The 21,195-nt window shown below is 39.8% G+C and overlaps 1 protein-coding gene across 17 annotated transcripts in view; it reads right to left on the bottom strand.

Annotated features, from left to right (window-relative positions):
- The window catches only part of MAST4 (microtubule associated serine/threonine kinase family member 4), a 422,044-nt gene that overhangs the window by 148,701 nt on the left and 252,148 nt on the right, over positions 1–21,195 (bottom strand). For 2 of the 17 annotated variants that reach the window (XM_008170655.4, XM_008170658.4), the window contains exon 1: positions 3,002–3,379. The exons of 14 other annotated variants lie outside the window; for them this stretch is intronic. In XM_008170655.4, the coding sequence (XP_008168877.2) occupies positions 3,002–3,093 (92 nt within the window). In that variant the 5' untranslated portion in view covers positions 3,094–3,379. Of the gene's footprint in view, positions 1–3,001; positions 3,380–21,195 lie in introns of those variants that run through there. One more of the 17 variants, XM_005301017.4, reaches the window with a different exon arrangement.

The raw sequence follows: 21,195 nt of genomic DNA, 5'->3' as shown, positions 1-21,195 counted from the left end.
GCAGAAAGACAGATCATCTTTTGGATAAGAAATTTTTACTCTGTTCATGTCTGCACTTTGAGCAGCTATGCTGAATATTGCAATCCCCCACCCTCCCTCAAGAGGGAGATGGGCTATCCCTGCCTCTTTGTGTCTCTGAGGCTCAGGGAAGGGAAAGAAATTCCTAGGCTAAGTGCCTTCATAGGAAAAAAAATCCTTAGCGTGTGTTAGAGAAGAATCCCCATAAACTCTGAAAACCAGGAGAAGAGGAATGGGTTCTGGGCCCTCTTCTTATCTCCAACCAGACAGAAGGATGACAAAGAGAATGAACCCTTCCACCCTTCCCACACACACCCAAACTACGCAGATAGCATGGAGTGGAGGCGACAGAAGAGACAAGAGATCATCAAGGTAGCCCCAACCAAACACTAAGACTGGTATCCCCATTTCTGAAAGAGGCCCCAAATCCAAACGTGGGTGAATGCCAATTTGAGACAACCTTGAATTTCCCTTAAGTTTCCATGAAGAATCAATGTTTGCCTGTACTTCAGTTAGAAGGTGTTTCACTGGCAACTCTAACATCTAAATAAATCAGTTCAGTTTCAACTGCTATGGGTAAAACTGCGCCAAACTCACTGTTATTGGTTCCCACACTTTCAATTAACCACTGCCAGCAGGTTCATTTCAGAAGCAATTCAAGTTTGGTTGTATTCTTGGGTTTCTCCAAAACTTCCATCATTCACTGTAAAACTGGAAAATTTCGTCATCTGGTTCTTCAGCCAAGACCCAGTTTTCCCTGGGCAGGTCCAAAGTCCCAATTTTACCCAGAGCAGTCTTCTAGGAGAGGGGTAGCCCAATGGCCTTCACCTCATTGCCCTCCCCTCTCTTCAGATAATATCTGAATAGCCTGCTCCTTTTGTCATGAGCCTGTGAATTAGAGGCCAGGTACAATAGGGCCTCTGCCCCCAGATCCAGCCATTTACTTCTGTGTATCGAATCCCCTTTCTGCAGCAGAACTGGGAGATGTTCCTCCATCCCAGCTATTGCCACCTTTCTGGTCCTTGCTTCACTCTGAACTATATCACCTATGCCAGGAAGATACTGGGTATACTTGTGCAGGGAAAGGGAGCAGGTCTGCCTTGCTGGACCACTTAAAACACAGTCTGGAAACAGAAGATTTACTGAAGAGTTCTCGGAGGTGCCACAAAATGATAGAATTAGTTGGAATAGAGGAGGGGGAAGATCTTATACATCTTGCTTTGGGTTTTTAACTGAAAGTTTTACATGGTTCTACAGTAAGACACTATGTAAATACACAGAGGCAGACTGTGCACCTTGCAATACACAGAATATTTTATTATTCAGTTAGCATTTAAAGTGGGGGGGGATATTCTTAAAGTATTGCTTTCGAAGTTCTTTCAAAATGTATATACAGATCTAGAATCATGTAAATTTAGAGATAAAACAAAGAGTACAGCAAGAATTTAGAATTAAGGGCTGGCTCACAGATCTATTATAACTGTGCTCTCATTTGGCAGAAAGTCTAACAGGTTCCTCCTTGATCTGCTTCACAGCAGAACACTTCATAAAAGGTATTTTTAGGTCTGCATGAAAGTGCAAGACCTACTTGAGTTAGTAGAGTGAGGAAGAGCTGAACAATCTCTGAGGCTTTATATATATATATATATATGGCCTATTTGTATCAGGAAAGTGCAAATATGATACCTGTGCATTCAGTTGGTCGTATTTATTAGTTAAAATAATTTTTAGAAGAGGAATAAGAAAACATTTTATAAGTAATCTAGCATGTACTGGGCCAGACACAAATATATATATATATATATATAGAGAGAGAGAGAGAGAGAGAGAGAGAGAGAGAGAGAGAGAGAGAGAGAGAGAGAGAGGAAGGAACAATTGTGCATTGACACGGAAATAGGCCAGATGATTTAATAGTTCTTTTCTATCTCAAATTTCTGTGATATAATAGAGACCTTTTTCTTTTGTAAAATATGTCAGTGTATGAATACTTAAAGCTTATGAACAGATCTGCTAAGCCTGTTTCCTGTTTTCTTTGTGTTACTCTTACAGATAGCAAGGCAGAGAGGAAGCAATATCTAAAGAAGATTTAAACTTACACACACACACACACACACACACACACACACACACACACACACACACACACAGTAGTGAAAATATGTAAAGAAAATATTTTAAAATATTTCACTGATAAAAACTAACTACATTTAGAACAGCAGCAATGATGTGACTCAAAGTGACAAGACTGGGAGTTGAACAGAGATAGTCATAAACCTCTATAAACAATTCTTACTCAGTGTGACAGAGACATACCAGACTTTAGAGCAGTAGGTACCCCCCCTAAAGTCTCAGCATAGCTTCAGATTGCCAGTTTTTTGTTGATATGTGGCACAATCTTTAACTTTACTTAAAATTTGCTTTTTTCTAGTCAACGTTTACTTTTGTCAAAAATGAAAAGGCCATTACTGTATTACTAAATGTCAGCTAACCAGTTTAAAAAAAAAAAAAGGCACAGTTACACAAACCTGTCTCTTAAAGAGTACAGTATGAAATAGGCTATCTATATAGAGTACATGTACTCCAGATAAAGGTTAAATATTTGATAAACAGCTGAAACAGTATAAAAAGAAAGAAACCGAAGTAAAAGAGTATGTTGGGGAGGGAAAGTAATAAATAGTATTCAACAAAAGAACAAAAAACAACACGGACTCAAAGGTACAGAACCTTACTTTAAGATACGTAAATCCAAGCAGCTGCAAATACCAAATAACCTACGGTTTTGTAAAAGCGGACAACAATGAAACCAGGAAGTACTGGAGAGTATTTTAAATTAGAGAGATTTACATATACTCTAAGTAAATTCAACAACTATGTTTGGTAAACACAGTATTTAAGTCCTTTACAGTGTGGAGAGACAAGTAGAGACAAAACCTTCAGAACAAAATTACATGTAACCACAGGAAAACTTGGAAAGGATTTTTACCTTTGTGTGCGACGTAGCCTGTTTCCACTCCTCAAATGAGGCAAGGTATAGTTTGAGAGGACAGTCCAAATATTTGGATCAGACATATCCATTCCCTTCTTTTCAGTTCACTAAAAGTTCAAAGACATGATACCAAAAAAGAAAAAAAAATCCCTAATTATCTGATCACTCACTGCAAAAATGTGTTAACATTAACTCTGATCGCAAGAGAAACTTTTTAGGGTAGCTGAGAAGCAGTGCCCTGTTGGGTTATCTAATTATTATACAACTGCTTCCCCAAAGAGTCAGTAAATTTTTCCTCTCTAACATGGGCACTGTCTGGCTATAAACAATAATTACAATAGTTTAGCCCCATGTTCTGCTGAAAATGCTGTCTCTGTGTGTGATTCAGCCCAAGGTACTTTGTCATCTGTTTGGCAGATACCATTCGGATCTACCCAGAGGGGGAGTAGCACATTTTATACTTTCAACACGTCCCTTTATTTATATTATTTTAAAAAATAAATTGTCTGGTTTACAAACATAAAAGGAAAATAGAAAGTAAATGTATTATTGGTAAGAATAATACAAATATTTTGAAAAAGAAAAATTCCATTCACTTCCTTCCACCCTCACAAATAGTTTTAGAAATAAGATAATCTTTGAGAGTCTTTTCCAAGACTTAAACCTGTCACCTTTGATCTCATCTTGCTGCTTACCAAGGGGCTGAGAATGAAGTTGAGAGCTCCTGTGCTACAGAAAATGAAAAGACTGTGCATTCTTTAATCTTTTCATCACAGTTAAACATTTCATACACCACTTTAGGCAGCAGTGATAGAACACAACATGCAGCAATGTGCGCACGCACTCTCACACACGTCCTTTGTGGATCATTCTGAAGTTTAGAGTAGAAACAACAGCCTCGAGTATTTATTGTACTTACAAAGATGAGCATGTTTCAGTAGGAGGTACAGAAGTGTGCAAATCACGAGCACCTTATGTAGTGAGCTACTACACCCTGCTGACAGTCAAGATCCATAATTTGGCATAGCTAACACAGACACTGTTCTACAAAAATACAAGCCACGTACATTCTATCTTAAATCAGTAACTACAGTAAGTGGTGCTTATAGGTTCAAGTCTATCCCAACAAACCTGATATTACAGGTACCTAATTAATTATTTTCAGCATGGATGCCTGCAACTACATACACCAGATTCTTAACATGAAAAGTTGTGGCACCTGTCTGAGGGCAGGTCTTCACTACGGGGGGGGGGGGGGGGGGGAAGGGGGGTGTTCGATTTAAGATATGCAAATTCAGCTACGCGAATAGCATAGCTGAATTCAACCTATTGGAGCCGACTTACCCCGCCGTGAGGACGGCAGCAAAATCGACCTCCGCGGCTCCCCGTCGATGGCGCTTACTCCCACCTCCGCTGGTGGAGTAAGAGCGTCGATTTGGGGATCGATTGTCACGTCCCGACGAGACACGATAATTCGATCCCCGAGAGATCGATTTCTACCCGCTGATTCAGGCGGGTAATGTAGATCTAGCCCTAGTGGTAGATGTGCAACATACAGATAGGAAAGGGTGCTGGCTCCAATCCCATACTATCTACCATCTCCTCTTTTGACATGAAAAACAGACATATTGCAGTGCAGGGTGGGACAGAAGGGAAGAATAAGAAAAAGGATTTAATGACCAGTTCCCTCTCAGTGTTTTGACATGGTTCACAGTCCCTTTGATGTATTTTTCAACCTCTACCCTGCAGTCCACTGCCTGCTTTACTTTCTACCTCTCCTGGCCCTATACTCTGCCCTCCATTTGGGATTTTCTACTTTCCTAACTTTTTCTGCACTATCTGCTTCTTGACCTTCACTTTTCTTTTCAGCCTAGATCTGGCATGTATGTTCTGGTTTTCCTCTTCTCTTCTCTACTTCCCATTCCCGAATTCTTTAATTCTGACACCACCCCCAATCTCTCTCTTACCCTCCAGAGCCTTGTCTAGACTAGCATTTTTCTTCACATTTCCCACTGCTGTACTGGCAACCATACATGTGTATACCATCTGCCAGCATCCACTAGTATTTATACAACAGTGTTGTTTAGATCTGCTCAGTATTGCCAATCCCAAGTGTTCAAAAATCACAAGTCAGGCCTAACACAAAAGAAATAATTACATTAGCTTAAAAACCATGAGTTTAAAAAAAATAATACAATTGGGGTTATTTTCAGTCACACGTGGGTCACATGTTCAGGCTTTTCTCTGTAACTCTTAGGGTCGAAATTTACTTTTTTATTAGTATTTAAAGGAAATCTGAGGTTCTCATATAATCATGCGAATCCAGAAGCTGTAGCTTTAAGAAAAAACCTCTCTCATTGTTGTAATTTCCAGCTCACTCTGAGGCTGGGACTGATTTGGCTGCTGATTACTCAGGCAGCTATGGTGCACCTGCTATCACTGTGCAACTAGTGCCAGGACCAGTTCCCACTAGCATCCCACACGAATATTCACTAGAATGTACCCATTATGTAGTACTCCGACATACACCTGAATGCCATTCCAGTGGTAGCACATGAGGAAGCTACTGCAGCCAATAGTGAGAGTTCTTCAGCCCATTTCTTCCCTTGCTGGTGCCTGCCTGCTTAGCTCAGCCACTCTGCAGTTTAAACGGCTGGTACTAGGGAGGAGTGCCTGCAGCACCTCTTTCCACCCCAAAATCCTACTACTACACATGGAAATCTTGCATCCCTCTCAACCTGGCTCCCTGTTCATGTCCCAAGGAGAGTTCACTCCACCGATGACACCGCGTTGTGTGCAGCTCCATGCATGTGCTTTTACTTGGTATTTAATACATTAACATGCATATTTAAAAATAATGAGTTCATAACCATAAACTTGAGCTTAAAAAGAGAACTGCATGGATTTAGCATTGGTGAAAGGCATTGGCTCAACAATCCTGGCAAATGAAGTCCTCTGTTTATCATGAGGACAAGTGTCTGACACACACTGCCCTATAAGCAAGCCTCTTACTTGATATGGGTGGGGAAGTAGGGAGAGAAGACTAACTATGAGTAATCGGGAAAGTTCAGTCTCCATGACCCAAACATTCTCTGTACTGAGTCTGCCAATTGTGTCAACCATGGTAGTGAATTTTTGGCCTCAGATCTGGATCTGAGACCCATCAAACTCACCTCATTTAATGATGGCCACTAAACACAGGCACCATGAACAGACCATCCCAGAAATCAATCTTCACTGGCTCCCATTGAATAGAGAGTCCAGTTCAAAGCCTCTATCCTGATTTTCAAAGCCCTCCATTGTTTTGGTTCTGCTACCAAAAATTGCCTCCCCTCCACAACCCTGACCTTCAGAGAGAGCTACATTCCACACAAACTTAATCTAGATTATGAAACTACTAGCCACAACAGATAACCACAAAATAACCATTTTCAGAATTAAATGAATTTTGGACTCAAACTTAGAACTTCCTGAGGAAAACCAATACATATACCACACCACATCCAGACATTTAAATAAAACCCTATGAACAACTAATCAAGCTGCTTCTCCTATATATAAGGAATCCAAATGACTGTTATTTCTATTTTTAAATGTGTGGCAAACAATCAGATATTACGGGGATGAGGGCTTGCACATATACATGTGGATGAACGGGTAGAGTAGAGTAGAGTAAAGTGCAACGGAGTCTAAAGACAGTTATATGAATTTTAATGCTTGTGTAAGGTACCATAATGGAGAGCTCAAGTCCTCTCTCCTAAGAAAAAATACAGCAAGTTTAAGCATGGTGAAGTACAAGTATAAATAATAATGACCTGTCGATATACCTCTCAACTGTGACCTGGACAAGCCACTCTTGAAGTCCACCTATCTATCTCATAGAACTGGAAGGGACCCCAAAAGGTCATTGAGTCCAGCCCCCTGCCTTCACTAGCAGGACCAAGTACTGATTTTGCCCCAGATTCCCAAGTGGCCCCCTCAAGGATTGAACTCACAACCCTGGGTTTAGCAGGCCAATGCTCAAACCACTGAACTGGTGCACTATAACAAAAGTGCACCATTTCAGGGTCCAATAGTGCAGTTGATCCTGACATGCCATTTATTCCTGCTACATTTCAGTAAGTCCACTTTAACCAGCTTTAAAAAAAAAAAAATAGTGCAGAGCATCCACAGAAAACATTCACTCCATTTGTTGCTGTACCTGAGCATGGAGGCACCAATTATACAGCTTCTGCAACAGTTATCTGGAGCAGGCACCTGAGATGGTAATAAATTAATATTTATCAATATATTATTACATATATTCTCTCATAAGATTTTGTCAACTTGGAATTAAGTTTGAAAAAACTTGGGGGAAAAATCCCTTTAGAGAACATTAACATTTTCTCAAAAATACACCTGAAAATTTCAGGCCAAGTTTCCACATCACAAACACTCCAAAAATTTGAAAACAAAAAAATACACAGTTAAGCTCACTCAACCTACCTTAGCTCTTCCCTTGTAAAGCCACATTGAAAACAACCAGAAACTAAAACTACCTAGTAATTTATGAAATGCTTTACTGAGATAATGGATTATAAAAAAAGATGACATATTCCATTTAAGCACAAAATATTAAATAAGACAGTACAAAAAGTAAGCAGAAAAAAGATTATTCTATTTTCCTCCATATATGTACATCGGGAAGCTAAATGTCACCCTCAAGCCAGTAAAGATTCCAATGCATGTAACCCACCATTCCTTTGAAGAAAATTAACCAAAAATAAACATACAAAGACCAGCTTTAGCTGAGAAATATCCCCTTACAATGAAAAGTGCAAAAGCTCAGACTAGTTTCCCAGTGCTGATTTAGATATTGAAAACTAGATAGCTAAATCCAGACAAGCACACATTAAAAATGCATTGTAATCAGTCTATGGCTAGTAGGATTAAAGAAAATAGGAAGGAATTATTTAAATGCATCAGGAACAAATTAAATCCTGAGAGAGGTATAGGCCTAATATTAGATAAGGATGGCATTCTCCATCATCATGCAGAAAAAATAGAAGGATTCAATAAATATTTCTGTTCCATACCTGGAAAGAAGAAGGAGGATGTATTTATGTCTTAAATGACAAAAGAAATACTTCTTAATCCATCAGTAAATAGGGGAAAAGTAAAATGGCAACTACAGAATTTAAATATTTTTAAATAGGCAGGATTTGATAGCATGCATGGAAGAGTACTAAAACAATTGGCTGAGCAGCTCTCAACCATTAATGTTGATTTTCAACAAATCTTGGAACACCTGGAAAGTTCCAGGGACTGGAGAAAACCTAATATCATGGCAATATTTAAAAAAGGGTAAACAGAATGAGCCAGAACACTATAGGCTGATTAACTTAACAGTGAACCTGGACAAATTCAAGGAAAGATCATAAGGCACACGATCAGTAAATAATTCATGGATGCTAGCATAATTAATGTCAATCAATGTGGTTTTATTGAAAACTGGTCTTGTTAGACAAACCTGATGTCTCTTTTCATGAAATTACAAGTTTGGTTGATAAAGGTAACTGTTGATATAATATACTTAGATTTCTGTAAAGCATTTGACTTAGGGCTCGTCTACACTGGCACTTTACAGCGCTGCAACTTTCTCACTCAGGGGTGAGGAAACCACCTCTGAGCGCTGCAAGTTTCAGTGCTGTAAAGTGCCAGTGTAGACAGTGCACCAGTGCTGGGAGTAACTGAATTAAAAATGGTTTAATAGGCAAATCTCACAAAGTAATTGTAAATGGTGTGTTTCTAGTGGGAACCACAGAGATCTGTTCCTACCTCTATGCTATTTGCAATGATATGAAAGAAAATATAAAACCATTGCTAGTAAATTTACAGAGGACACTGCAAAAATTAGTGCAGTGGTAAGTAACGATGGGGAGAGGTCAGTTATACAGACCAACCTGGATCACTGGGTAGGGTTGACTCATTTGAACATGTGCTTTAATACAGCCAAATGCAAGGTCATACATCTAGGAACAAAGAGCGTTAAATCACATGGACTGGATCCTGGAAGGCAGTGACACTGAAAAGGACTTTGGCGTCACAGTAGATAACCAGTTGAATATGAGCTCCCAGTTCAATGCTGTAACTAAGAGAAAAATGTGATCCTTGAATACATAAGCATGGGAATATCACGTAGGAGTAGGAGGTGGTATTACCACTTCACAAAGCATTAGTGAGACCATTACTAGAATACTGTGTCCAGTTCAGTGCCCACACTTCAAAAAGGTTATTGAAAAATTGGTATGGTTTCCGAAAAGAGCTACAAGATTGATTCAAGGTCTGGAAAACATGTCTTATAGTAAAAAACGTAAGCAGCTTGGTCTTTTTAGTTTATTCAAGAGAAGGGTAAAAGGTGACTTCATCACAGTGTACAAGTACATGGGAAATTGATTTCTGATAACAGATGGCTCTTTAACAGAAAAAGGCAAAACAAGATCCAATGGCTAGGAACCGAAGCTAAACAAGTAAGACTAGAAAGAAGATTCAGTTTTTTAAATAGTGATGCTAATTACCCATTAGAACAACTTGCCAAGGGATGTAGTAGATTCTCCATCACTTGAAGTCTTTCAATCAAAGTTGGATATCTTTCTAAAAGATATGCTATAGTTCAAACCGAAGTTACAGGGTAATGTTCTTTGGCCTGCATTATGCAGGAGGTCAGACTACATGATCATAATCGTTTTTAAAATATATGAATCAATGAAATTATAGTTTTTATGAAAAATTTCTGGTTTTAAAATCCATGAATCAAGGAAATTATTTCATTTTGCCCTATTATAATGTTTGACCTCTTGCTCCCTCTAGTGGTTGATACTGTTGATGTACCACTCACTTATTACCTGTCTTTAATGAATTCAAACACTTTATTCAGTGTGTGAAACATGGTATCCAAATAAACTTTTAAAAAATATCAAAATGGAAGTAGTGTTTGTATAGAACATATATCTGCCAAATTTCTAAGACTATCCAATACTATTTATAAATGTGTGTAAATATTACTCTAAATGGGTGTAATATATCATTCAAAATTCAAATTAACCTCCCACTTTTTTGTTGTACTATAGCTTAATAGATGTAAACATATTTAAGGAAAAGGACAATTACTTTGTAAAGGGGTCACTGGAACTCTCTTCATTCATAAGAGATTATAAATTATGAAAAGGATCTCAAACATTAATTAAAACCTAAATATGCATTGAGCAGAAATGTGCATATAAATCAGGCAAGACCATTTTTAATTTCTCCTAACTGTATATATATAGTGCAGCCATCCATGTAAATAACTAGGCTAGTATACATTTGCATTGGTCTGGAGATTGGCTTCTGCTTCTGAGCCAATAAAACAAATAAGCAGACTAATGACAAATTAAGAGAGAACAATGTATGATCTTCATTGTTGAAGTCACATCATTTCTACAAATGAGGAAAGCATTACTGTAATTCAGAAATCTTGATTTCTGTTGCAAGAAACTCTTGCAAGGGAGAGCAAATAGAGCACCAGACAAAAATTTCATCAACTTTCCAAAGTAACCTGGTGCTTGGAGCCGAACTTCAACATCATATTATCAGAAAAGAAATATTTGTATCTATTTTATAACTGGTATATAAACAATTCTGTTTCTATTTTTGAAATGCACTTTTTCAGGACTAAATGGCTTCTTAAGTGTAGCAACATGGCTGAAGATTTGTAATTAACCACTTTGCGCCTATAATATGTTTATATAAATCCAATGGTACATTGATGCACATGGGGAGAACTCCCATTCCACCAACATTTCTTGCAATGCCCATGTTTTCATGGGCTTCAAGATGGTACTCAGAGGTTACAGACCTATTTTATTAAACAGTCCCAATCTACTTTTAATATTTACACTTTCTCCCACTCTCCAATGCAGTACCCAGGCACATCTTAACTTGCATCTCTTAAAACCATCTACCATGTTCTTCAAAATATGCAACAATGTACACCTGTGTATCTGAACCTATGATTGAGATTAGTTTTATAATTTATCAAGAAAGTGTAGGAGCACAATACTCATGCTTAGCCTTTATTATACATGTTGTACAACTATAGCTGCCTCCAGACAAGCCATATTTTGTGAACAATTCGATTGTAGAGTAAAAAACCAAACAAATCTCAAACACACACAAGAATAAGTTACCTTGCTAACAAAATTATTGTAGTAGGCTTTAAACTAAAAATGAATAAGTATAGTAGCCCACAGCTACATTCCATACTATATATATACTTTTCTGTAATATGGAACATCTTCATTAATGAACACATGAATACTGTGACACGAACATTTATTTGCTATCTATAGAAAACATGTCTATTATTTCTTCAGGGAAATTAGGGTTTAGACATTAAATTGTCTCATTTCTCAGATGCCATGGACAAAAATGGGGCACTTTCCTAGGCATACATTGTGGAATAATCTACAACAAATTTCTAGAGCAGGGCTAGTAGATGAATACAGACCCCTAAGCAGAACTAGCCCATTACATTCACCTCCTGCAGCTGAGCACTCCACAGCTGCGGCCCACTGTCCACTTCTAACAGACTTACCAGACTGAACCCAACCCTCTTCCAAAGCCAATTAAATTGGGAACCAAGCTGGATAGAGGATAGGAGAACGAAACTGGGTATCATTCACCTCTGTAGCATTTGGGAATGTTGTTACATGAGTCCTTAATTTCTCATTTTAAAAACACCTGTTTGATGATGCTCCCTAGCTCAGCATAGAGATCCTCACCACAGCTATGAAGCACTCAAATCAGTCAGTCAAACCTGAGTGGTAGAAATCTTGAAATTAGCACCAGCTGCTCAGTCTAAACGAGATCTGCAAAGAAAAGTGCATCAGCTGTACAGTTATATGCTAAAGTCCCAAACTGAGAAGATTTTCTAATTCACAGACCTCCTGTACCCATCCCACATGACTGCCAACCTGTACTGTAATGACGACTGCACATCTACCATGGACATTTGTTGGAGCATGGGAATTGATTGATTCTCCCTCACACATTGGCATGTGCTGTTTTTCTGTTTGGATTATTTAAAAAACGTGATTTAAAAAAAAATAAATCCTGATTTTTTACTGCAGCAAGTATAAAAAGGACACTAACTACTTTGGAACCTTGGGTGCTATATACTAAGTTACTAGAGCAGCAGCATTTCCTTGATTCTCCCCTGCAGTAGGTTGGGTTCATGTTCCAGCTGACTTCAGTGATTGATTCAGTTGATTCTGCTGTCAACAGAATAGCATGTGATGGAGTATCCTATGCAGTGGTAGCTGGCAAATGGGAACTTTGGGACACAGGAAATTACACAGGAAAACAATGCTTAAGTAATATTATGGGGAAATGCCTGTCTCCATTACCCATGGAATTTAGGGCACTGAGCACATAGCTTTACAGTCAATACATTCTTAAATCTGTACATGTCTTTTTTAAATGAGTCTCCTACTCAAAAGCCAAAAAAATGCCTGTTTTAATAAACCCATGTCCTGCAGTCTGAATTTTCAAATAACTCCCAATATATTTAGGGTCAAAAGGAAGAAAGCTGAGTTATTGAATCTTCCGGATTTACAGAGGATGAATATTTGAAAGAAACAATTACAGGGATAACTGAGCACAGCATAGTCTCAAGTCTAATTTTTTTAAAAAGGACCAGTTAATTAGCCCATCTCTCAACTGATGCCAAAATTTACCATTGCTTCCAAGCAGCATGTACCAAACATAACATGCTGATCTGTTGCATCAGTGAAACAGAGCATCATGGGAGACAGGAAAAATTTATAGGAAAGAGTTTATTTGCCCAGAAACATTAAAGTGAGAATGAACAACCTTCAGATACAATAAACACAAGGAAAACATGGTTGGAGTAAGTGAACATAAACACAATGTAGGAGATGGCCTTGGAAAGGAAGATTAACTTGTGGTAAAAGCACCTGAGGTTCTATTCCTGGATCTCCCACAGATTCCATGTGTGATCTTGTCATTTAATTTCCCTGTGCCCATCTGTAAAAATGGGGCTAATAATGCTTCCCTACCTCACAGTACAGTGGGGATAATTTCATACATATTTGTGTGAGGTGCTCAGAAACTACTGTGGTGCCAAAGAAAGAAAGAAATGGAGCTAGACAACAGCAGGAGGATTTTCCTCATGCTGGCTTCTACCATGGTTTCTATAATTCTTCTCTTCTGAGGTTATGGGGAAAGGTATGGGGAGGGTAGACATGCTGAGTTGAGGAGATGAACATTATCATCTTTTCACCCCATTGAAGACAAGAAAAGAATACCTATGCCTTGTCATAGGCAGGGAGAAGGGGCAGCTCTCTCTTCCTCCACACAGAAACCAGGGAAGAGGATGCACAAAGGGTGATAATACTTCTTCCCTTCTCCATGGAGTCAATAGGCAAGTGTGCCTGGTCTGTAGTCAGCATCTCGAACACCATCCACTAACCAAAACAGGCAAAGCTAAGAGTACAGGATCGGTACTGTCTGTTCCAAGCCCTGCCATTGCTAGACCCAAGACGCTTCTATCAGTAATAGCTAAGATGTGCAAACTAGTATTCCATCATCCAATCATAAGCCAAAATTACTCAGCTAAATTCAGATGACCCAAAAGTCTTGATTTTAGTGATACCAGGAAAACCGACTATATGATTCATCCATCCTTAGCGCATGATCATTCAGAAAAATTGCTCTTCCACTGATTTACACACATCCTGACACAAAAGAGACTGAGTCATTTATCTCTAGTCAGTTTACACACACGGACATTCTTGAAATGGCTTCAATACAACACGGGACAGAATCTGCGTGTTATTCTGCCTATCTTGGTCTGAAAGGAACTATTAACCTTTCAAATGATCTCTTTTGAACAGCTCAATTCATGTCCACCCTTGATAGACCATAGATTTTAAGGAATGTATATGCTTGCAGTGAAAAATTATCAGGTTATTTTAACATCTTTATTTCTTCTTGTAAAAGAGCTTCATTACCTTTCTGTTTTGGAATTGCTGCAAAGACAATTATCTGCAAAGGAAAATAATCCAGGTTCTAAATATCTAGTCACTCAGAAAAGACTACCATTTCCGTACTGAGGAATTTTAAATGAATAAACAACAACAATCCCTAGTTGAAACATCAGGGATGAGGGATGACCAAATAGTGGAAGCCTGAGTATGAACAAGCCCTCTTGGGGTGATCTCCACTGAACTTTTCTTCTGTCTTTGTTGTTACCAGTCTCCATAAGACTAAGTATGCACAGAGTTGTAAGTACCTCAGCACTGGGGCTGCTTTATTTTGTACCAGCCTAAGACTAAGTATGCATGATCCAGAGGGTATTTTGTTATATGCATCTGTTTTCGCATAATTATGCTTATGCTTGGATTTATCTGGATTTTAAGTAAAGCCTTCATGTTTGTATTTGTGTGTTCAATCAATCTCAAATTCAATAAAATATCTTGTATAGCTGCAGAGTAAAAGAATCTGTTGTTAGTGATTGATGCACTCTGCTCCCTAGATTTATCCCAGGATACTGGATGGATGCAAACAGTGCCATCAATGCTCTTTCAACCCTCACCCCAAGTAGTGTTCTCCTACCCTCCCTTTCTCCTGATCATGCTGCTCAAAATGGCAGACAAGCAGAGGGAAAATACACAAACACGCACTTTACTGAAGACATATGCAGTTCTTTTTCATAAAAAAGAATTTGTATTGAAGTTAAAAGGTTTGTTGCCATATACCAGTCACAATGTAAACTGCCATAAAACTATGCTGAAAGACACTCACTACCATCCCATAACACCTAAAGGCACCCTGCTGTTAGTGCAGAAACTGGTTTACAGTTGATCTGATTTTGGATCATTCCGAGAGATTAATAAAATAGAATTTTTCATGCAGTAAAAATTCCACACAGTCTCTGAGATTCCTTCATAAGGCAAGACTCCCCCTGCCACAGCTGTTACTTTGAATCCCTGTCCAGTCATCAGATCATCGGTCATAAGATACAAAAGCTTTCCTTAACATAAATTGAAAATCTCATCTCTGATGGCTGGAATAACAGGTCTTTCTTCCTTTCTGGTATCTGAAGCAGCATATCTTGTAAGGTTGCAGCAGACTGAGAAGGGTTTAACATCATCACCATTGATGCTATCTTCCAGTACCTGCCCCCAACAATACCTCATCCTCTCCCCACAAAATACCTGCCCACAACAATACCTCATCTGCCCCACACAAAAAATGTTATGGATAGGTGGAAGGTAGAATTACTCTTCTCCAAGGATAACTTTTTTAGAAAAGCTCTCAACAGGCAGATATTTCATGGCAGAATGAATAAGCACAGGGAATAGCATTCTATCGAAAGGAAAAGTCTTTCTTACTTGTGATTTGCAGTTGCACATACAGAGAATAAAATAGGATGATTTCAAGGGCACTCATCAGGGTTTTTTTCCTGCAGTTATCAGGAACAAGTGCAACAGCCAAAGACTTGTCAAGGAGACAGGAGTCTGAATTCTGGGAAAAGCAATGGAGAAGCGGGGAGGTGCATAAGAGTGCTCCAGGAGATCAGAAGAGCAAAGCAAGGAAGGAGGTGCTATCAGAGTATCTTCACCATACTCATGAGATGCAGGAGTGAGACATATTTGAGAGACTATCCCAATGCATAAGCCACAGGGGTAAACACCCAGGAATCATGAGCCCTATGGAATCATCTGGACATCATCGCACTACAAAACATGCAAAATAATATCCGAGGGAGCCAGTCAATGAGCCACAGACCACCACACCATCAGAAGTGCTAGTTTAAGTCTGCACCTGATCCAATGCACCAGAAAGAGAAGAGATACATGATATATAATGTCCTTAGGAATGACATGGTTTTACCTTATGTTTGCACCACATTAGGGAAATGATATGCCCACTTTTTTAGCATCCATGAACTTATACCAAGGTGAAGGGAACAGAATATATATTTCTTTAATGCATGCCTAAATACTACACTTGAATACAAGGCAATAGCTTCACTACACCCCATGCAATCCTATTATTCAGTCCTAGTGTACTCCCCATACAGCTCTAAAATTCAAGTGCAAAATGCACCCTTTACAGCCTTTCCTATAAGGCAAAGTAACAGACCCCGTAGCAGTAAGAGGCTAATTTGTTGGTTGTCTGTAAGCAGGTCCCAAGTCAATTGTCGGCAACCCAGTCCATCCCAAAGCACTCCCTCTTTTCATCCCATATATTTTGAAGCTTACACCATGGCTCATCACAATTATGGTGTTAAAGATTTAAAAATTTGATTAAAGCTAATGTATATAGTATAAAAAGTATATCGTACACAGGTTGAGAAAAGAACATCTGTACGTCTGGGTATAGTGCTTAGATTATCCACAAATACAAAGTTTGTTTTTAAAGTCATAAGGTACATATCGTGCATAATCAGCAATAACCCAAATTTAGATGAATAAATTTAAGAATACAGTTTAGATATTAGCATCCAAGTATTCAGGTACATCACTCATGACAAGTTATACAGAGAGTTGGTTGTGGAAAGCAAATATAGCAATGAGAGAAAATTGTCCCTCAGTAATTGAGAATTTAGGGTAGGTTGTCCATTTAGAAAGTACAATCCATGAGGAAAGTATTTCAGTTACTTTCCCCAGTGTGCTTCTCATTGGCACTCCAGCTCATCCCTCCTGGTATTGCCGATGTCCAGTGATGTGGTCTATGTAGATGTCCCCCAACCACCTGATGGCGTCCAACACCATGAGTTACCGCATCAGCTGAGAGTAGTGCTGACCGATTCTACATTCTTCAGCACTTGCTCATTACTGGAATCCCATACGTCCAGGGCTCCGACGATCAGCGCGTGTATTTGAACCTGGTAACCCTAGGGCTGGTCTACACTGGGGGGAGGGGGAAATCGATCTAAGATAGGCAACTATTCGCATAGCTGAAGTCGAAGTATCTTAGTTCGACTTACCTCACGTCCTCACGGCAGCAAGTCAACCACCGCGGTTCCCCCGTTGACTCCGCTTACTCCTCCTGCCGAGGTGGAGTATGGGCGTCGATTTATCGCGTCTAGACGAAACGCAATAAATCAATCCCCGATAGATCGATTACTACCTGCCGATCCGGCGGGTAGTGTAGACGTGGCCCTAGCTCTCAAGATTTCGGCCAGAGTGGCATATTTCTCCACCTTTCAAGCTCAGGCATCATGGAAGGTCGGGGTCCTGTTCTCAAAGGGCACTGTGACGTTCACCATCATGATCTTCTGATCCTCGTTGGTGATGGCGATGTCCGGCTGCAGTTGGCTGTCGGTTCCAGGGATGGCAGAGTTCACAGCCACCATCCCTATGCGTAGTGGGATGGCTCTGAGCAGGTGATCTTGGATGGTGTTGTGTCGCAGCTACCAGGCTCTAGAATGGGGCTTGCAACTACAGAGGACATGAGGTAGTGTCTCGTTGGCATAGCTGCACTTCTTGCATCGCTTGTCCCGATTCCCATGGTGAACGGCTCCATTCAGCGGGACGCAGTTGAGACGGGTCCTGTGAATGAACCTCCAGTTGGCAAATCGGGTGAAGCTGCCCCAGAGGAGGAAGTGGTTGCTGGCATCCAACTTGCACATCACCTCGAATGCCTTGCCCTGGTCTGGCTTCCATTTCAGGTTTTCCATGTATTGGCAGCAGATGGCACGCTTCTGGGTCCTCTCCAGCATGGTTCTAACTCTCGGAGTGACGATTGTGGGCTCTGATTCTTCACTTGTGGCACCAGGACTCCCAGCTTCTGGCGTTCCTCGCACCACATCTATCAGCAGCCAATACACTTCTCTAGTTGTCGACTAGCACTGTGGGCACGATTCCAGAGTGAAGCTAAGTCTCCCTGTCTCTTCCAAATTTGCCTTTCGGTGAGCTGGTCAGGTAGGTGGCAACATCTTGGTTGCGAGGGAATCCTTGCGATTCACTTCCGGATGACATAGCACTTTCTGCGATGTTCCTTGCCATCGCATCCGGGCACGTAAGAAGGCGTGAGTGATCACCACAACATTGCAGAGATCATCCACATCAGAGACACTGGCACCGCCCTGCCTGAGCGAGAGGTACACCAATTCATTGCTGGCCCTCTGGGGAAGAAACATCCACTTATTCCATAGCTGCCTGATGGTGTTGTCTGCCTTGCTAAGAGGTACCTTCGCCATGGCAGATCCCCTCAGGACGAATGAGATATAGGGGGGTCAGAAAGGTGTTCAAGGTGTTGATCTTCTGCCATGGTGCCAGTAGGGAGGAGTCGATCCTGGCCACATCTCATAGTATCTCTGTGATGGTATCCTCAAGTGTCTGCTGGACATGGAAACCCGTAGGCGTGCAGAGATGTTGGTATGCTTGCCCTTCCTTGAGGAAGATCATGGGTTCACCCTGAATCTGAAATGGCCTAGGAATGACACCTTGTTCTTTTCTGTAATGTCATTTACAATAGTTGAGAGAAAGCACTGGGTTCATCCAAAGTAAAGACAAACATATCCATTCTATGTGGTTGCACACATTAAACTAATTAATGTCAGGTAGATAAAATGGCCATTACATATACAAAATGCATAAAACTATGAGAGGTTTTGCTGTCAACAAGTTTAATATTTGGTGCTCAGATAAACAGATCATTTATCTTTAAAATTTGTAAAGCAGAACTGTTTGCAGATTAGCAGATAAGCACTTTAAAAAAAAAAATAGGCTAGGAAGTCATATGTAAAGTAATTGGAGCAGTATCTCAAGTTACAGTAAAAGCGAAACTGAGAGAGCAAATCTCAGAGAAGAATGCTGCTAGAAGCTTTTCATTCTCTATTTTGCTTTAGAAAGTAGTTAAGTAGTTCAGGAAATCTTCATTCAGGTCACTTTTACAACAATATGCAGACTTTTGTATAGATTTCAGACCAAAAGTAAAAATCTTTACTACCATCAACATCAGAGATCTAATATTACCAAATGCTCAACCATTTTGCAGTGCTGGCTATAATATGGAAGCTAATCAAATTCAGATAGTTCTTTATCCTCTCCCAAACTGTTGGCTAATCTAAATCACTAACTTGCAGCAGTGTAGCAAATCTCACATTAAATAAAATATATGTATAAAATGTAGCCCACACAACCACAAGCTTTTATAATAAAAACTAACAGGCAGCTACTTTGGGGAAAATCTTTATGTGAGCTAAGGGAAAGGGGATCAACAGAACAGCATTTAAAATGTCTCAGACAAGTTAGCTCTTACAAAAGAAAAAGATAAAGCAGTTTTCAGACTGCAACAAGGAAAAATTGCCTCTAGAGCACTGGATGGGCATCTAAAGATGTATTTTTAAAAAATTAAGAAATAAATAAATAAAATGTCGCTCCAGAGAGGTGCAGGCTGGCAATTTCTCAAGGTTCTTTTCTCTCTCATTAATCATTTCCCTATTTAGAATACACCATTTTATTAAATCTTCCTCCTAAACAAATTTCTGACCCGGTATGGAGGTTCTTAAGCTCAGGCTATCTTATCCTGCTTGGGATATGGGTTAGAACCCAGGATCCTCTTTAATTGTGGCTTAGCAGTGAGGACATAGGCTAAATCCCTTGAGTGCTAATAGTCCTCCAATGTCATTCCAACAATACCGCCTCCTCCCCAAGGAGAAGGTAAGTTTTCCCACAATTGACTGGAAAAGAATCCTAGAGCATCTCAGCACAAAGAACCATGGACTATGCCCTTAGACATACACAGGTGAGTGCCAAAACAGCGAGGACACAGTAACTCAGGTATGGCTTTACTGTGGAGATGCTCAGATCTGGGCTAGGCCAACCCAGATGCTCAGATCCATGTGCCTTCTCCCTGGTTAACTAAGTGAAGACAGAGTCTGTGGGATTTAAAAGATCAAGTGCAACTACTTAATGTGTGGTTTTACTCTGAAAATGACTTAAAACACCACGTAGGGTTCTAGGTCTATCATCTCTGTTTTCTTACCAATATGCTGTTAACTAGTAAAACAGTTTTCCTACTTACTAGTCCCACAAACACAACATAGGATCTGAAAGTCAAGTTGCTTTCCCTTTTGAATAGCAGACCAATAATAACGATTCTGCAGACTAAATTGTGCCTCTCCTGTTATCTTCAAAATTAAACCCCCATTTACACCTGTGTAACCCCATGAGCTTTTAATGGATTTGCACAGGTGTAACTGATTGGCACTCAGTAAACAATTCCATTTATGATTCACAAGATGGAATATTAAAACACACTCCCTCTCGCTGTGTTGGCTCAGCAGGGCCAACAGGCATAAAAAAGCTTCAGAAACTTAGGACTGGTCTACAGTACTAAAAAGTTACATCGGCGTAGCCACGTGCACACTCCCACGAGATGTAGTTAAGCCGACCTAACCCAATGTAGACAGTTCTGAGTTGACAAAAGAATTCTTCTGTTGACCTAGCTACTGCCTCTCAGGGAGGTGGATTACCTACCGCGATGGGAGAACCACACCCCCATGGTTTTTAATATTTAATTGTTTATGGTTTCATAGGAAGCTCTTTGGGGAAGGTGTTATTTCTTCTGTATGTACTGTAAGGCACCTGGCACATTTGGAACTTTTTATAAAAACCATCTATATAAGTTGGAGATTTTTAAATGTACAAATGGCAGATATGTGCCTGTTTCCCACGGACTCCCAACAGTTGAAACCTATCATCCCCAAGCAATTTTTTTAAAACAATATCCTTTATGGAGAGTAATACTAATTATTTTGAAATGACCAATGCTGCCAATAGTGTGACGTCAACTACTGTAAATGAAACTTACAGAAGATAGCTTTCTGTCCAACTGTGTAAGGGAAAAGACTGGTAGGATGGGACCACAGCCAAGGGCTCTAGCCCACAAAAATTCTATCCATTCACATTTTTCTTAGACCCCAGTCCTGCAAATACTTGTGCACCTGATTATTTTAAAGCAAGAGTAGTCTCAGTGAAGTCACTGCCTCACACACATACACACACTTTTTTCCTATTGATCAGCCTTGAATGACAACTATTAATTGATGTATTTGCTGTTCTGCATTTTTCAAACCCCCTGAATTTACAGAAATATACAAAACAAAAAGAGAAGGTCACAATCCAGAATGAATC

Source organism: Chrysemys picta, chromosome 6 (genome assembly GCF_011386835.1).
Source record: "Chrysemys picta bellii isolate R12L10 chromosome 6, ASM1138683v2, whole genome shotgun sequence".
NCBI classification, from domain to species: Eukaryota; Metazoa; Chordata; order Testudines; family Emydidae; genus Chrysemys; species Chrysemys picta.
Note: the sequence above shows the minus strand (reverse complement) of the source record. Positions and strands in the feature narration are given on the sequence as shown.